Here is an 18,781-nt window from a genome sequence, read left to right as displayed (position 1 = left end):
GCTCTGACCCTCGCTGACCGCTCTGACCCTCACTCACCCTCACTGACCGCTCAGACCCTCACTCACCCTCACTACCCGCCCTGACCCTCGCTGACCGCTCAGACCCTCGCTGTCTCTCGCTGACTGCTCTGACCCTCGCTGACCGCTCTGACCCTCACTCACCCTCACTGACCGCTCAGACCCTCACTCACCCTCACTACCCGCCCTGACCCTCGCTGACCGCTCAAACCCTCGCTGTCTCTCGCTGACCGCTCAGACCCTCGCTGACCTGCTGCAATGTTGACACATAAAATTCTGGAGTTGGTTTCCATGGTGACGTTAGTGTAGCGGCTCTGGTGCCGGGCAGCTGAGTGTCGGTCAGAGTGGGGGATGTTGAGCCTGTCCCGGGACCATGGAGCTGCCTTCTGTGAGTTACTAATAGTCTGAGCACTTTGACAGAGCCTGACGCTGGGCAACCACTGGGGAACTCACTGCTCCTTTAGTCAGATCACTGGGGAATTCACTGGGGAACTCACTGCTCCTTTAGCCGGATCACTGGGGAATTCACTGCTCCTTTAGTCAGATCACTGGGGAATTCACTGGGGACCTCACTGCTCCTTTAGCCAGATCACTGGGGAATTCACTGCTCCTTTAGTCAGATCACTGGGGAATTCACTGGGGAACTCACTGCTCCTTTAGCCAGATCACTGGGGAACTCACTGCTCCTTTAGTCAGATCACTGGGGAATTCACTGGGGAACTCACTGCTCCTTTAGTCAGATCACTGGGGAATTCACTGGGGAACTCACTGCTCTTTTAGGCAGATCACTGGGAATTCACTGGGGAACTCACTCCTCCTTTAGTCGGTTCACTGGGGAACTCACTGCTCCTTTAGTCAGATCACTGGGGAATTCACTGGGGAACTCACTGCTCCTTTAGTCAGATCACTGGGGAATTCACTGGGGAACTCACTGCTCCTTTAGTCAGATCACTGGGAATTCACTGGGGAACTCACTGCTCCTTTAGTCAGATCACTGGGGAATTCACTGCTCCTTTAGTCAGATCACTGGGGAATTCACTGGGGAACTCACTGCTCCTTTAGTCGGTTCACTGGGGAACTCACTGCTCCTTTAGTCGGTTCACTGGGAAATTCCATGCTCCTTTAGTCAGATCACTGGGGAACTCACTGCTCCTTTAGTCGGTTCACTGGGAAACTCACTGCTTCTTTAGTCAGATCACTGGGAATTCACTGCTCCTTTAGTCAGATCACTGGGGAATTCACTGGGGAACTCACTGCTCCTTTAGTCGGTTCACTGGGAGTTCACTGCTCCTTTAGTCAGATCACTGGGGAATTCACTGCTCCTTTAGTCGGTTCACTGGGAAATTCACTGCTCCTTTAGTCAGATCACTGGGGAATTCACTGCTCCTTTAGTCGGTTCACTGTGGAATTTACTGGGGGATTCACTGCTACTTTAGTCAGATCACTGGGGAACTCACTGCTCCTTTAGTCGGTTCACTGGGAAACTCACTGCTTCTTTAGTCAGATCACTGGGAATTCACTGCTCCTTTAGTCAGATCACTGGGGAATTCACTGGGGAACTCACTGCTCCTTTAGTCGGTTCACTGGGAGTTCACTGCTCCTTTAGTCAGATCACTGGGGAATTCACTGCTCCTTTAGTCGGTTCACTGGGAAATTCACTGCTCCTTTAGTCAGATCACTGGGGAATTCACTGCTCCTTTAGTCGGTTCACTGTGGAATTTGCTGGGGGATTCACTGCTACTTTAGTCAGATCACTGGGGAATTCACTGCCGCTTTAGTCAGATCACTGGGGAAGTCACTGCTCCTTTCGACGGTTCACTGGGGTATTCACTGCTCCTTTGTCGGTTCACTGGGAATTCACTGCTCCTTTAGACAGATCACTGGGGAATTCACTGAATCTTTAGTCAGATCACTGGGGAATTCACTGCTCCTTTAGTCAGATCACTGGGGAACTCACTGCCCCTTTAGTCAGTTCACTGGGAAATTGACTGCCACTTTAGTTGGTTCACTGGGGAATTCCCTGCTCCTTTAGTCAGATCACTGGGGAATTCACTGCTTCTTTAGTCAGATCACTGGGGAACTCACTGCTCCTTTAGTCAGTTCACTGGGAAATTGACTGCCACTTTAGTCAGATCACTGGGGAATTTACTGCTCTTTTAGTCGGCTCACTGGAGCATTCCTTGCCTTTTTAATCAGTTCACTGGAGAATTCGGTGCCTTTTTAATCAGTTCACTGGAGAATTCGCTGGAGTATTCACTGACCCTGGGGCTGAATTCTCCGCACCCCAACGCTGAAATTGCGTCCGGCACCGGGGCGGATAATCCAGTTTTACACATGGAAACGGGACCGGCGCGGGTTCCTCGATTCCCCTGCGCGCCGCGTATCCCACACCTGCAACCATTGCCAGAGGCACACCCTGCTATTCTCCACCCCCGACCGGTTGAACGGGGGGCTGCCTCATACGGGACTGTGCCATTATTGCACAGGAGGTCTGGGTCAGGCACGCGGCTGAATGGGGCACTATTTCCGCGGTCCAGCTCCGCGGTCTGAGTCCACTGTGAAAGACGGCGCGGCCGCTGGAGGCACATGTGTGTCCTCTGATCCGCAAGTACGGGAGGCCATATCTACAGCTGGAGCTGTGAGCTCCACAAAAGCTGCCTGCTGGCCCCCTGTAGAGCTGTGAATGTGTGGCCTTTGGATCCCAGTTTTTCTGGCATTAACAGCCACAGTTTTCACGATGGCGTGGGAACAAAGGACAGAATTTTCTAATAATGCGGCTATGTCCCCATGCCTGTGAGAAAACGGCATGAATCCCACGCTGGACTCTCCTGGAGAAAGTCCAGAGTGATTCTCCATTTTGCAGGGGGCTAGCAGGGCCCCAGAGTGCTCCTCCCAGCTCCGGCTGCCAATACCTGCCCCTGCACATCCGGCCACAGGTCCGCACATGCGTGCGGCGGCTCTGCACGACATGGCGAACCCACACCGCATGCCGGCCCCGACATATAGGCCCCCCCCCTGAGATCACGCACGCCCGTCGATCGGTGGCCCCCGATCGCAAGCCTGGCTGTCCTGGAGGCTTCCCCAGGTGACGGATCCCCCCACCCCCCAGCAGGGCGGCTGCGGACTCACTCCGAGCTCCCGCCGGGTGGAACCATGAGTGAATCACGCCGGCGGGAACTCGGCCAGTTGTCGGTGGGAATTGACACGGGGCCTCTTTCAATGGCCCCCGATTAGCGCCGTGTCGACCGCGCGCTCGATTGGCGGTGATTCTCCGGTCCCCCGGAGAATTGGTGGAGCGGCGTCGGACCCGATCACGGGTTTGACGGCCATTCTCCGCCCTCACACTGAGCGCGATTGCGGCTCGAAGGCTCGGAGAATCCCGGCCATAGTCCCTGAAACAGAGAATCCAGCCCAGAATGAATGGAGAATTCACCGCTCCTATAGTCAGTTGTAACTCGGAAAACTACTGCTGCCACTGTGCATTGTGGTGGAGGGGTGGATGTTGAAGGTGGTGGATGGGGTGCCAGTCAAGCAGGTTGTTTTGCCCTGGATGGTTTTGAACGTCTTGAGTGTTATTGGAGCCATACTCATCCAGGCAAGTGGAGAGTATTCCATCATATTCCTGACTTGTGCCTTGTAGATGGTGGACAGGCTTTGGGGAGTCAGAGGGGGAGTTCCCTGCTAGAGGATTCCTCTGACCTGCTCTGGTGGCCACAGCATTTAGATAGCTAGTCCAGTTGAGTTTCTGGTCAATGGGAACCCCCAGGATGTTGATGATCGGGGATTCAGTGATAGTAATGCCATTGAAAGTCAGGATAGGAAATCAATGCTGGCCTTGCCAGTGGCATCCACGTCCTATTAACACAAATGGCCATTCACTGCTCCCAGTGAGAATTTTGCACTGTTGAGCTAGCTCTAATTCCTTCCTGCTCAGGATCCGGTCCCCAAACTGTTGAATTATTTGTGCTGCGTGTTATACCCCTGACAGATGAGCCAGAAGCTGACTCCCAAACCTTGTTCAATTATTGTTTTTCATGAGAGAGTCACCGGGACAATATCCTGTCACTTGCGGCCTTCCGGCCAGACTGTAGCACAGCTTCTGATGAAAGATGACGGGAAGAACCTTGGCCAGTAAACACCGGGAGTGTTTCACGCCGGCATCAATGGGCCTCCTGGCCCAGCGATTCTGTGGCCCACAGGGGGCCAGCACGGCGCCGGAGTGCTCCACGCAGCGCCGACGCCGATACATGGCCCTGCACTGCCAGCCACGGGTCTGCGCATGTGCGCAGCGACCGCGTCCGCGCCGGGCCTGTGCATCATGGCAGAGCAGCGGGCCGGCGCAAAAGAAGGTAGCCCCCCCCCACCGGATCACGCGCGCCTGCCGATCGGTGGCCCCCGATCATGGGCCTGGCTGTCGTGGAGACCCCTCCCGGTGTCAGATCCCCCCACCAGGATGGCCACTGCAGCCGCGGGTCCGAGCACTTGCCAGGTGGAACCATGTTAGAACCACGCCGGCGGGAACGTGGCCGGTCGACCACAGAGAATCGCCGCAGGGACCTCTTTCAACGGCCCGTGACTGGCACAATGTCGATCGTGCACGGCTGGCGGCGATTCTTTGGTCACCGGAGAATTGCGTCCCGGCGTTGGACCGGCGCCGCAGGCCGTCTCGACGTCAACTCTGCTTCTCCAAGCCAGTGTGGGCTCGGGGAATCCCAGCCCTTGTTTATTCCTGTGGTTTAACTACTTTGCAGAGCTGAACTACTATTATCTCCGAAAAATGTCATGATGGCCTCAAGTGTGGGCAACACTTTTCTCCAAGTAATTTGGAATGTTTCCTGGTTCTATTTGGGAAGTCTGGAGGAAAAGGAAATCCAGTTCCCCATAAGTTCCAATGGGGAGTCAATAACCAGATAATCTGTTGTTTGATATGGGCCAGGACACGGAGGAGAATTGCCCTGTTCTTCTTTGAAGTAGTGGCAAGGAATATTTTACACCCACCTGAGAAAGAGAGAACAGGTCTTCAGTTTAACATCTGAAAGGCAGTGTAGCACCCCCTCAGTACTGTGACGGAGCCTTGGTCTGAAAGACAGTGTAGCACCCCCTCAATACTGTGACGGAGCCTTGGTCTGAAAGACAGTGTAGCACCCCCTCAGTACTGTGACGGAGCCTTGGTCTGAAAGACAGTGTAGCACCCCCTCAGTACTGTGACGGACCTTGGTCTTTGTGCTCATGACCTGAAGTTTTTGTATTCTTTCATGGGTGTCGCTGGCTGGGCCAACATTTATTGCCCATCCCTAATTGCCCTTAAAAGAGCGGTTAAAAGTCACACCACATTGTAGACCTAGAGTCCCATGTAGGCCAGGCCAGGTAAGGATGGCAGATTTCCTTCCCTAAAGAACATTATGACAACAGACAATGGTTTCATGGTCATCATTAGAATTTAATTCTAGATTTTAAAAATTGAATTCAGATTCAACCTCCGTGGTGGTGGGAATCAAACCCAGGTCCCCAGAGCATTACCCTGGATCTCTGGATTACTCCTCCAGTGGCAATACCACCTCACCACTGCCTCTTGAACTTGAAGTAACAGCAATCAGGAGCGGGATTCTGTGATCCTGAGGCTGTGTCGCATTTCTCGACAGCGTCAACACGGCCACAGGATCAACAATTCTGGCCCCTACCGGGGGCCAGCACGGCACTGGAGCGGTTCACGCAGCTCCAGCTGCTGATCCCGGCGTCAAATGGGTTCCGCGGGATCTGTGGCACCAGTGCCAACGTGCACATGCACAGTGGCATCCTTCAACACTCCAGCTCCGACGCAACATGACGCAGGACTACAGGGTCCGCCGCTGAAGAAAGGAGGCCGCCAGCCAGAGAGGCTGTATCATCATCTTCCCAAAGACAAATAGGAACGGGCTAGAAATGTTGACAATTCCACATCTCGAGTTATTGCAAGAAGCCAGTGACCGGAACAAAGTGTGTTTCAATTGTCATGAACTTACCCCCTGTTGGGCAGGATAAAACTGAACTCTAGTTCTGATAATGCTTTACTCTTTTCCCAGCAAGATATTTGCTTTCTAAAAGGGCACTTAAGGGGTCTCCAATGTAGAATGGAATTCTTTATTCTGTTATAATCCCGTTGGAAACTGGTTATTAATTCATGCAGTGCCTGTTGCCATTTTAATATCACCCCCCCATGGACCTGGGTAGCCTGGATTGCAGCCGTGGTGATTAGCTGACAACATGGATCTGTCTCTTTAACGGCATTGTGGAGGAACACCTCATGGAAATCCAGGAATTCTCATCTGCACTGTCAATAATTCTCAAGCTCCAGAGTGACATTCGTTTCTCTTTTTAAAGGTTATTTTTCATTTTCAGAAGATCATAAGAAATAGGAGTAGGCAATTTGGCCCTTCGAGCCCTCTCTGCCAGTCTATAAGCTCATGTCTGATCTGACTGTGGCTTTAGCTCCACTTTCCTGTCAGTACCTCCCCCCCTGCATAACCCTTGACTCCATTGTCAATCAAAGTCTCCACAGCTCTCTGTGGTAAAGAATTCCACAGATTCGCTACCCTCTGAGAGAAGAAATTCCTCCTCATCTCTGTTTTAAATGGGCGATCCCGTGCTCTATTATGCCCTCTGGACCTGTCACTTGCGGCCTTCCGGCCAAGACTGTAGCAGAACTTCTGATGAAAGATGATGGGAAGAACCTTGGCCGGGGTTCTGCAATACGGTGGCTAAGTGTTGATGCCGGCGTATACACCAGAGTGTTTCACGCCGGTGTCAACGGACCTCCTGGCCCAGCGATTCCGTGGCCCACAGGGGGCCAGCACGGCGCCGGAGTGCTCTCACAAGGGGGAACAACCTCTCAACAATTGCCCATCAAGCCCCTTGAGAATCCCATTAACCATTGTATAACTGCCCACCAAGCCCCTTGAGAATCATATGTGACTCAATAAGGTCATCTCTCATTCTTCTAAACTCTAATGAGTAGAAACCCAACATACTCAACATCTCCTCATAAGACAACCCCATTAACCTAGGAATCGGTCTCCTGGAATGTTCTCTGAGCTGCTTCCAATGCATATATCCGTCCTTCAGGAAGGAAACCAAAGCTGTACACCGTGCTCCAGGTGCAGTCTCACCAACGTCCCAAAGTGTGACCGACACCTGCCAGAGACGTAGCAGATGTACTCCTGCAAATCTCCTGTTGTGTTACTCATTGTATAGAAATACAGCAGTTTATCTTAATAAGGACATGTGCACTGTATCAAATAACGCACAGTATGTTATACCACTCAGGACACACAGAAATCTGCTGAGAGTCAAGCGTCAGCTTTCAATTTGTAGTCTGGCAGGGGAAGAGCACACAGTGATAGCCCCGGAGAAAGCTGATGAGGAATGACAAATGGGGATGGTGGTGTAAGGCGGTTAAGCATGCTCCTTATGATCTGATTGGGTGATTTTTGACAGTTTGGAAAACAGCCTTTTCTTTCCCAACTTTTTGATGGTTAGCAAAGAAAAGTGCTGAAAGAAAAGTATTTCATTTTGTCAGCCCTAAGATTTTTTTTCACTTGTCTTTAACCCTCATCCATGCAGCTGTGTCCTGGGGAATATCTTTAATTCTGTATGAAGTAAAAGGAATGACCGCTTTGAAATTCATTTCCTGGGACCGTATGCCGCCAAAGAAGGTGATGAGGCTCACAATGCCTTCTGAAATAATTGGAAATGAACAGCCCCAATCACATCGAATGCCAGTGGGTTGATGACGTTACCCTACTGATGAATGCTGGCAAATTCCCCCACTCTCCAGTTCCTTGTACTGCAGCGGCCCTTTAGTTCCAGGAACTGGTTGCCCTCAGTAATTGTCTCCAATTCTGGATAGCACGTCAACCCCAAGCCCAGGCTTTCAGGAGAGGCCTGAGACAGGTAAGTGCCATATTTTCCAGGTGAACTCTGTTCTGGCGTGCGAACAACTTCTGTCAAAACTTTTTATCCCCCATTGATTTCCACACAGGATCTGCCAACTGCCTCGTACAACATCGGTGAAAGAACAGAGAATGTCCCTCAGAGACGGCGCAAATATATACAGGTAAACGTGCACTGAAATCATATGGGAATTTTCTTCTCTTTCTGCCCTCGTACGCAGCCCCCCCCCCCCCCCCCCCCCCCTTCCCCACAACACATTTTTAACACTATGTTCTCCTGTCCTACGTTCTCCTTCTACTAGGTAGCTGACTTAGGGCGGCACGGTAGCACAGTGGTTAGCACTGCTGCTTCGGAGCACCAGGGTCCCAGGTTTGATTCCCGGCTCGGGTCACTGTCTGTGCGGAGTCTGCATGTTCTCCCCGTGTCTGCGTGGGTTTCCTCCGGGTGCTCCGTTTCCTCCCACAAGTCCCAAAAGACGTGTTTGTTAGGTGAATTGGACATTCTGAATTCTCCCTCAGTGTACCTGAATAGGCGTCGGAATGTGGCGACTCGGGGATTTTCACAGTAACTTCATTGCAGTGTTAATATAAGCCTACTTGTGACACTAATAAAGATTCTTACTATTATTATTTGTTACCAAACGATAGATGGGTCAGGCGTCAAAGAATCATAGAATGATAGAGCATCGAAGACATTTGGCGCAACAAACTTAAAAAGAAAAGAAATGGGAGCAGGAGTAGGCCATTTGGCCCCTCAAGTCTGCTCTGTCATTCAATAAATCATGGCTGATCTGAGTGTGGCCTTTGCTTAATTTTCCTGCTTAATTTTCCCCCCATAACCCTTAACTCTCTTGTCGATCGAAAATCTGTCGAACATAGCCTTGAATATACTCAATGAACCCACCTGCACTGGTCTCTGTGGCAGAGAATTCCAAAGACTGAAGACCCTCTGAGAAGATATTCCTCCACATGTCCCGCTTGAGTGGGAGGCTCCTGAATTTTGAAGCTGTGTCTCCCGGTTCTAGATTTGCCCACACATCCCCATAGCATCTACCCTGACAAACCCCCTCAGAATCTTATATGTTCCAATTAGATAACAGTTTCAAATCTGTGAAAGGACTATTCAACTGAAAGAAAGAAAAGAAGAGCTTGCATTTATGTGAGATTCAAAAAATATTCATAGAGTGCCCTTCAGGATCTCGGGGAACTTTAGAACCGATGAACTACTTTGAAGTGTAGCCACTGTCGCAATGTAGAAACAGCATTATGATTGTGGCCAGATCATATCTTACATATCTCTTAGCAGCTAAACAGTAAAAGGAGGAACAGTGCCAATTATGGACTGCAAAGGGGATCCATGGGTGGAAACTGAGGGCATGGCTTAGGTACTAAATACACCAGTCAACAAAGTCATTGCAAGAGAGGAGGCGGTTGAGCCACTAGCTGGGCTACAAATTGATAAACAGGAGACATTAGACAGGCTGGCTGTACTTAAAAGTCGATAAATCATCAAAACCGGATGAGCTGCCTCTGGACACTGAGGGAAGTAAGGTTGGAAATTGTGGAGACACTGGCTATAATTGTCTACCCCTCCTTAGAGCCGGGGCTGGTGCCAAAGGACTGGGCAATTGCCAAATGCCACACCCCTGTTCAAAAAAATGTCTTAAGGATAAACCCAGAATCTACAGGTCAGTCAGTTTGACCTCAGTGGTGGGAAAGCTTTTAGTCACAATAATCTGGGACAAAATGAACAGTCACTTAATCCTTCTGTGTTGTGACCATTCTACGGTTCTGTTCTATAATTTGTTTGAGTGGTGTTGATTGAATTGCAGCTCCACCTTCACCCCTAGCCCTGTGGACCTTTCCCCTTCAAGTATCTATCCGATTGACTTTCTAAGGTTTCTGTTGAATCAGCTTCTGTCCCCCTTTCAGGCAGCGAGCTCCAGGTCACAATAACTCACTGTGTAATTGTTTCCCCTCATGTCATCTCTGCTCCGTAGATTTTCTCCCATCTCCCTGCCTCCTGTGGAGCTCACTCTGCAGCCAGCCTGGCAAAGGTGACAATCTGACCTTGGGGATGGTGTTGGTTGAGCTAATCGATCACTGCCAATCTTCCAATTCACAAGGAGCTGCAGAAGGAGATCTTTATCCTGTTCAGTGACTCTGCTCATTGCCAGTCTCTGCTGGTGGAGAAATGCTAAGAGTGGAGGAGGTTCAGGGAGATTTGATGGAGGTATTCAAATCATGAGAGTTTTTATTGATTGGGCAGCACGGTAGCACAGTGGGTAGCATTGTTGCTTCACAGCGCCAGGGTCCCAGGTTTGATTCCCACTTGGGTCACTGTCTGTGCGGTGTCTGCACGTTCTCCCTGTATCTGCACGGATTTCTTCAGGGTGCTCCGGTTTCCCCCCACAGGTCCCGCAAGGCGTGCTATTAGGTGAATTGGATTTTCTGAATTCTCCCTCCGTGTACCCGAACAGGCGCCAGAATGTGGCGACTAGGAGCTTTTCACAGTAACTTCACTGCAGTGTTAATGTAAGCCTACTTGTGACAATAATAAAAAGATTAAGAGATGAGAAATTGTCTCCAGTGGAAGAGAATAAATCCAGGGAACAAAGATTTAAGGCTCTGTCCACTGCCGATCGCTCACCCCATCCACTTCCAAGACCCATAAGAACAAAAGACGTAGGAGCAGAAGTGGGCGATTTGGCCCATCGAGTCTGCTCCACCATTCAATGTGATCATGACTGATTTGATATAATTCTCAATTCCACTTTCATGCCTTATCACCATAACTTTTGATTCCCTCACTGACTAAACAAATCTGTCTATCTCACCCTCAGCTGTCTGTATCAGCCTATACTTAATGACGTAGCCTATAAGGCCCTCTGCCATAAGGAATTTTACAGATTTACTCTCCTCTGAGAGAAGAAATTCCTTCTCATCTCTGTCCGAAACGGGAGCACCCTTACTCTGAGATTATGCCCTCAGGTCTTAGACTCTCCCTCAAGGGGAAACAACCTCTTAACATCTATCCTGTCAAGCCCCCTGAGAATCCCACACATCTTAATAAATTTGCCTCTCATCCTTCTAAACTCCAATGAGTACAAGGCTAACGTCTCTTCATAAGAAAATCCCTTCATACCAGGGATCAACGTAGTGGATCGTCTCTGGAATCACTCCTATGCCAGTATATCTTTCCTTAGAGAAGTGGACTATAAATGATCACAGATAGGTATGGTCTATCTCATGCCTTGTATAGTTTTAGTGAGACTTCCCCATATTTATACTCCATTCCCTTTTAAATAAAGGCCAACATGTCATCTTCCTTGCCTATTACCTGTAGAATATGTATGCTAGTTTTTTTGTGATTTATGCACAAGGACCTCAAATCCGTCTGAGCTGCAGTTTTCTGAAGTCTTTCTCTACTTAATATTCAGCTCCTTCATTCTTCCTATCAATGTGCATAACTTCACATTTTCCTACATTATATTCCATCTGCCAAGTTTTTGCCCAATCATTTAACCTGTCTATAATGCCTCCCTGCAGCCCAGCACCCTCTCCCCACCCATTGCCTGATGCCCCTCCCACATCTGCTGCCCAGCCCCCTCTCCCACTTGCAGAGGTCAATGGAAATCAAAATGAAGATGTTTTACTGCCAATTCACTATTCTCCATTTTACAACATCACACAAATTCGGAATTTACCTCAACATGTGACATGAATTGTGCCTGCTGTCCCTGGGCCAGTTTCCCCTACCACTCTAACCACACTGCACCCAAACACAACTGACCCGCAGAGTGGGCCTTCACAGGAAATCTGCTGGACTTGAGAAAATGCTGTCCATCTGGACGTCTGCTAAGATTTTCGATTGTTTCTTGATAGAGACCAATGGAACAAGCAAGTGGAGATCAGAAGGACATCCCGTCATATCTGAGGGAGCTTCCTCCAGAGGGTGAGTACCGTGACTGAGGGCCATACTTGACACATGAGCAAGAGCTCATTCTGCTCCGTTGATAGTCAGTATGGGAACCAATATAATCACCGAGTGAGAAGTCAGCAGTGAATCAGACTTCCACGTTTACCAAGTGATTTTGTTCCTGAGAGGTTTGAGGATGGAAGGAAAGCTGTCAGGTAAGTTGTCCAATGAGAGTGAGTGAAGCTTTTGTCCTTCATTCTCAATTGTTCCCAGTATCGTGGAACATTGAGCAGGAATATTGGACTTTAGAAGAACATAGAACAGTACAGCACAGAACAGGCCCTTCGGCCCTCGATGTTGTGCCGAGCAATGATCACCCTACTTAAACCCACGTAACCCGTATACCCAGTAACCCAACAATCCCCCCATTAACCTTACACTACGGGCAATTTAGCATGGCCAATCCACCTAACCCGCACATCTTTGGACTGTGGGAGGAAACCGGAGCTCCCGGAGGAAACCCACGCACAAACGGGGAGGACGTGCAGACTCCACACAGACAGTGACCCAGCCGGGAATCGAACCTGGGACCACTGGAGCTGTGAAGCATTGATGCTAACCACCATGCTACCGTGAGGCCCCTGACTTTGTGTGGTAAAATTACACAGAGATAAGAGAGCCGTTGGTTTGATCTCAATAGGCTTTGAATAGGAAAGTACGGAAATGACGCTTCTGTCGTACGGAGCCTTGGTCAGACTCCTATCAGGAGTAATTGGGCTGGATTCTCTGTTTTTGGGACTATGTCCCCACGGCATCGTAAAAACTGTGGCCTTTCACGCAGAAAAAGTGGGCGGAGAATGATGGGGCGGGCCTCCAGCAATGGCTGCAGGTAGGGGATGTGCAGCGCGGCGTACTCTCCGAGTATTCCATGCGGGGAAATGGATTCTCTGCCCCGGTGCCGGCCACGATTTCGGTGTGGTGGTGCGGAGAGACCAGCCCATTATGTCCATTTCTGGGCACTGCATCGCAGGAAGGATTTATTGGAATGGAATCCATCTGATTCACCAGAATTATACCGGGGTTAAAGGGGGATGCATAAACAGAATTTATATCTCATTCAGCTTTTTGTCTTTATCTCATCAGGGCCATTCACCAGAATACCAATTGTAAAGTGAACAACAATTTATACTGCCTGAAGAGAGTGCTTATTGAATGGCAAGTGGGGGGGGGGGGGGGGGGGGTGTTGTGTGGAGGGCCAGGGTAGGCTAGTACTATAGTTACCTAGGAGTTAAAACTATTTTAATCCTTCCAACTTTTCCTGGGTAATTATTGCTGTAAGATAGTCAAAATCATCCAAATTTTGAGATTTAAATCGGAGTTTCGGATGGTTTTTGTTCCAGGGAAATCATCCAACAGAAGTATGAACCTCCTGGGAATTGCCATGCCATCTTTATAAGGGGACACCAGTGCATCTTTGAGGTTGTCAGGTTTGAATTTGAACAAATGCCAACGCGTCTACCAATCAGAGTCCATTTGCCAATCAATCAGCGCTCTCTTCTCATGCAATTCTAATCCCTTTACAATTGGTATTTTGCAAATTACCCAGATGAGTGTAAGATGAAAAGTGTCTACGGCATGTCTCTTTTTTTCAGCAATACAAAAGGGTTTGAGATATAGAGAAACTATTTCCTCTGGTGGGAGAGTCCAGAGAAAGGGGGCATTATCTTCAAATTGGATTTAGGTAGGTTAGGCATGAAATCAGGAATTACTTGTTTGCACTAAAGCTTGTGGAAAACTGGAATTCTCTCCCTTCAAAAGACTTTGGATGCAGGGATTCAATTGGAGCCTGCAAGGGTTTGATCAATAGAATTTTATTGGGTAAGGAAATCAAAAAATATGGAGCAAGGTTGGATAAATGGAGTTGAGATATAGATCAGCCATCATCAAATGACAGAACATGTCAAGGAGCTGAATGGTCTCCTTTCCCTACGTTCTTATGTTTTGTCCCCAAATGGAACACGCTCACAGGATGGGTAATATTCACCTTGTGGGAAAGATGGAGTTAAGGATGGGCATATTTCACTTTGGATGAATGTGGTTCCTGTGTTGCTGGATCTGATCAGTTGCTTGTGCAACATATCAGGGCAGACATAGATGAGCAGGAGCATGGGGAAATATTGGGGAGTGATAGGCTATTCTTCAATTTTGCTCCATTGAATTTTGGGCTGGAACACCCATCCTAAACTGGGGGTGATTTGGCAGGCGGGAAGGGTGCAAAAGGGTGCACCATGATGACAACACTATGTCCGTCATCTGCTTGGTGGCACTGGGATTTTAGCTATGGCGGGAGAGGCATCAGTTCCGCTCGCGTGTCAAGTGAGGCTCCGATGTGGCCAATCAATGGACATTGAATGGTCTCCTCCTGCCATCACTAGGATTTTATCCACTGTGGTGGATGCCAGTGCCAAGTGTCTGGTGGTAAGATGTGGCAGCCTTGTTGTCAGCTGTTGGCAACATGTGGCCAACTGAGCCCTCCCCCCCACCTCTTCCCCCTCTGCCTCCCAGAATTGGGCCCTTACACCTCCCTCACTCGGAACTGCCAGCTTCAACCGGGTGAGATCCTGGATTTACCTTCAGGAACAGCTCCATGGCCTGACTTCTTTGGGCACTGCCCGTGGCCACTGTCCCCCTGGCCCTGCTCGGATGTCAGAGTTGCTGATCATTTGATTGGCCAACTGCTCTCAGAGGCGGGACTCCCTCCCAGTTGGAGTTGGAGGACCCACCTTGAGCCAATGGCCTGCGTCCATTAAATGGATATGGAGTGAATGGGACATGTGGAGACAGACTCACCCTTGGATTTTTCATAAGAGGTGGGGGAGCCACCACCTCCACATACAATTCTGGCATGAGTTGGAGAGCACTTGGAGTTTTTCAACGTGCAATTGATTCCCAGCTCAGGAGAGAGGGGAGGTTATAATGACACCATGTTTCAAGAATGAAAACAAAAAAAGCAACTTGTATTAATAACGAACCTCGAACCATTAACAAGCTCAGAACATTCCAAAGTGTTTCAGAGCCAATGAAATACATTTGATGCAAATGTAATAATCAAAATATAGCCAATATATGCACAGCAAACTCCCACAAACTGATAAATGACCAGGTCATCTGTTTATAGTGCTGTTGGTTAAGGGATACATGTTGACCAGGGCACCTGGGAGATCTCCCCTGGCTTATCTGAAAGACAGCACCTCAGACAGTGCCACACTCCTTAGCACAGTGAAATGAAATGAAATGAAAATCGCTTATTGTCACAAGTAGGCTTCAAATGAAGTTACTGTGAAAAGTCCCTAGTCGCCACATTCCGGCGCCTGTTCGGGGAGGCCGGTCCGGGAATTGAACTGTGCTGCTGGCCTGCCTTGCTCTGTTTTCAAAGCCAGCGATTTAGCCCTGTGTTAAATCAGCCCCAGGGGTGTCATACTGGATTATGTGCACAAGTCTTTGGAGTGGGCCTTGAACCCACAACTGTCTGACTCAGAGGTCAGGCAGTGCCAGCCACTGAGCCAAGGTTTTATTATCACATTTGGCCAAATTCCCTTTCGTAGCTCTACCTCTTCACCTCCCGTCTCGACTCTTCCACTATCTCTTTGTTGTCCTGCAACCAAAATTGGGTGCACAGTCTCCCTCTATGATATTTTGTGGCCTCAGTATTGGAAGTGAATTCAGAATCAGACGTTTCATGGTTTGAGTCGAAGTGCAGGGTGAATGCCGGCCCTTCCACCGGGCGGAGCCCTTGGACCATAATTTGTGGGAATGTTTCCTGTATTCCATAGATTCTCAGCTCCTCCAGTTCTGGGACTGTAAAATGAACCCAGTGTAACTTGATTTCTTGATTTAATACCATTTTTCCCTGCAATTTAATGGATTGGATAGAATAGTTAACCAGTTCTATGGAATTATTCGATTGTTGTGATTAAGGCAGAGGACATAGTAGAGCACGTTAGAGGGTGCGGACATAGAATCATAGACTTTACCGTACAGAAGGAGGCCATTCGACCCATCGAGTCTGCACTGGCCCTTGGAAAGAGCACCCTACTTAAGCCTATACCTCCACCCTATCCCCATGAAGGAAGCCTCTTCATTTATTGTTATTTATAAGGTTGCCTCACAGCTCTGTAACTCTGGTGGCACTGTGGCGCAGTGGTTAGCACACCTTGACTCACGGTGCTGAGGAGCTTGGTTCGATCCCGGCCCCGGGTTACTGTCCGTGTGGAGTTCGCACATTCTCTCCGTGTCTGCGTGGGTTTTACCCCCACAACCCAAAGGTGTGAAGGGTAGGTGAAGGGTAGGTTAAATTGCTCCTTAATTGGAAAAAAAAAATTGGGCACTTTAAATTAAAAAAAGACTCTGTAACTCTGCGTACCTAACCTCTAACCCTAACGTAAGCCTTTGCAAGGGGAAAGGGATACTCTGAAGCTATCTCTTAAGAGAGGAAGTTTTTTTCTATTCATGTATGGGTATCGCTGGCTGGCTAGGCCAACATTTATTGTCCATTCCTAATTGCATTTAAGAGTCACGTTGCTGTGGATTTGGAGTCACATGTAGGCCAGACCAGGATGGCAGATGGGTTTTTACAACAATTGACAATGGTTTCATGGTCATCATTAAAATTTCAATTCCAGATTTTTATTGAATTCAAATTTTGCTGTGGTGGGATTCAAACCATGGCACCCAGAGCCATGGACTCTGGATTACTAGCCCAGTGACAATACCACTAGGCCACTGCCTCCCCACAAGGACAAGGTCAATTATCAACTCATAACATTCAATGTTCCTATTAATGAGACTGATGATAATTGTTATATTCCTGTGGTTGTAATCATTTACTGCGATGGGGAGCAGGCCTGGATTATGTATGCAAGTCTCCAAAGTAGGGCCCAAACCCACAACCTCCTGACCCAGGGAACATAACAGAATAGGAACCAGAGGTAGACCGCATGGCCCATTGAGTCTGCTCCACCATTCAAAGAGATCATGGCCTCAACCAAGGCACCTTAGGCAGCACCTTCCAAACCCATGACCACTACCATCTAGAAGTACAAGAGCAGCAGATACCTGGGAACCCCAACACCTGGATGTTACTATCCAAGCCACACACCATCCTGACTTGGAAATATATCACCGTTCTTTCACTGTCATTGGGTCAAAATCCTGGAACTCCCTCCCTAACAGCACTGTGGGTATACCTACACAATATGAACCCCAGCATTTAAGAAGGCAGTTCACCACCACCACTATCTGAAGGCAATTGGGTATGGCAAATAAAGCTGGCCTAGCCAGCAACATCCCATCCTGTGAATAATCAAAAAGAGCTGAATTTTTAACCTTCTCTATTGTTCAATATTCTGCCCATCTCAGCTTTGACCATACTCAGTGACCTAGCCTCTACATCTCTCTGATGTATAGAATTCCAAAGATTCATGACCCTTTGGGAGAAGAAATTCTTCCTAATCTCTGTTTTAAATAAGTCACAACCACAGCTGCCATATCCCAGAGGGAAACCTGTCTTATTGATCATAAGCCTTTTTTCTGTATTTTGAAAATGAGATGGAAGAGTTACTGATGCCAAAAATATAGAATTATAATAACTTCTTCAGGATTTTAAAAATTAAAAGATTTATTAACAAAAAATAACTTAAACACATAAGATTAAAGTTACACAGTTAAAACAACCCTAGCAGAACAACCCCCCCCCCCCCCTCCCCCCACCCCCCAAAAAAAACACTTGGTCAGAATACACAAGTAAACAACTACTGTCTGTAGGTTTTTAATTATAATATTACCCAGTAATATTACCCAAAACAAAGAACTGCTGACACTTGAATAAAGGGATAGCAGGTGACTTCTCAAACAATTCCACCCTGATATGGAATGCAAAAGAAAGGTTAAGAAACAGACTGCTTTTTAATCAAATACTTTTTTGACTTAAAAATGGGCGACATGCTTCAAATTCACAACCCTCACACCTTTTCCCAGCACAGTCTCACACACGGCCATCTCAACTCAGCTAAAACATCTTTCCTTAAATATCCTTTTTTCCCCTTTCATCTCAGATTCCATTGTCCTCAAACACCTCTTTGAACTCAAATTTTCCAAATATAAGAATTTTTCATGTTTGCCTATTGCCTCCGCTTTCAGGTAAATAAAATTCAATATACTTTTCCCGGTTTACTAGTGAAACTTTTGTAAGCTGTTAAAAGATCCTGGTCACTTCAGAACCTCCTTTGAAATTCAACAGCTGAAAAGTCAAGCGCCCACTTACTTCATAATGCAAATTTTAAATACGCACACACACACACACCCCACCCACCTTCTTTACAGAATACCACCATTTTCCCAAAAATATTTTAAAAATAACATCCGTCATCGCAAACGGGAGACCCCTTATTCTGAAACGATGACCCTTAGTTTTAATTTTCTCCACGAAAGAAAGCATCCTCTCAGCATCTACCGTATCAAACCCCCTCAGAATCCTATCACCTGAGAGTGTTACCCATTAAACCACAGCATATCATGAGGTTGAATGACTTGATTTGATCTTATGGTGTACATTTGGGAATGGACCCAGCACTAATCTGTCTGAAGCTGAAGGAATACCAACGCATGCCCTAATGTACAAACTGAGTGGGGGGGGGGGGGGGGGGGGGGTGAAATTGCCCATGGATGGTGGGGTGTGGGGCCCCATTCTCTGAGGAGCTTGTTTCGCCAGTAAGTTCACCACCCCACTGCTGATAACATTCCTAAGTGTGGGCTAGACCGAGGAGAAAAGCCCCAAAGCCCGAGAAATAACTAAGTGTAGGTGAATCCATGTCTGGATCTAACTCAAAAAGCAGGGTGGGTGAATCGCGCCCTAATT

The 18,781-nt window shown here is 48.2% G+C and overlaps 1 protein-coding gene across 1 annotated transcript in view; it reads left to right on the top strand.

Annotated features, from left to right (window-relative positions):
- Nucleotides 1-307: 307 nt before the first annotated feature.
- Nucleotides 308-18,781, top strand: part of tmem263 (transmembrane protein 263) — a 33,570-nt gene continuing 15,096 nt past the window's right edge. Inside the window, exons 1-3 of the mRNA XM_038780964.1 lie at nt 308-406; nt 8,036-8,110; nt 11,832-11,901. Coding sequence (XP_038636892.1) covers nt 392-406; nt 8,036-8,110; nt 11,832-11,901 — 160 coding nt within the window. The 5' untranslated portion in view covers nt 308-391. The remainder of the gene's footprint in view (nt 407-8,035; nt 8,111-11,831; nt 11,902-18,781) is intronic.

The sequence above is a fragment of the Scyliorhinus canicula genome, chromosome 20 (genome assembly GCF_902713615.1).
Source record: "Scyliorhinus canicula chromosome 20, sScyCan1.1, whole genome shotgun sequence".
NCBI lineage: Eukaryota > Metazoa > Chordata > Chondrichthyes > Carcharhiniformes > Scyliorhinidae > Scyliorhinus > Scyliorhinus canicula.
This window is presented reverse-complemented; position numbering and strand designations above follow the sequence as displayed.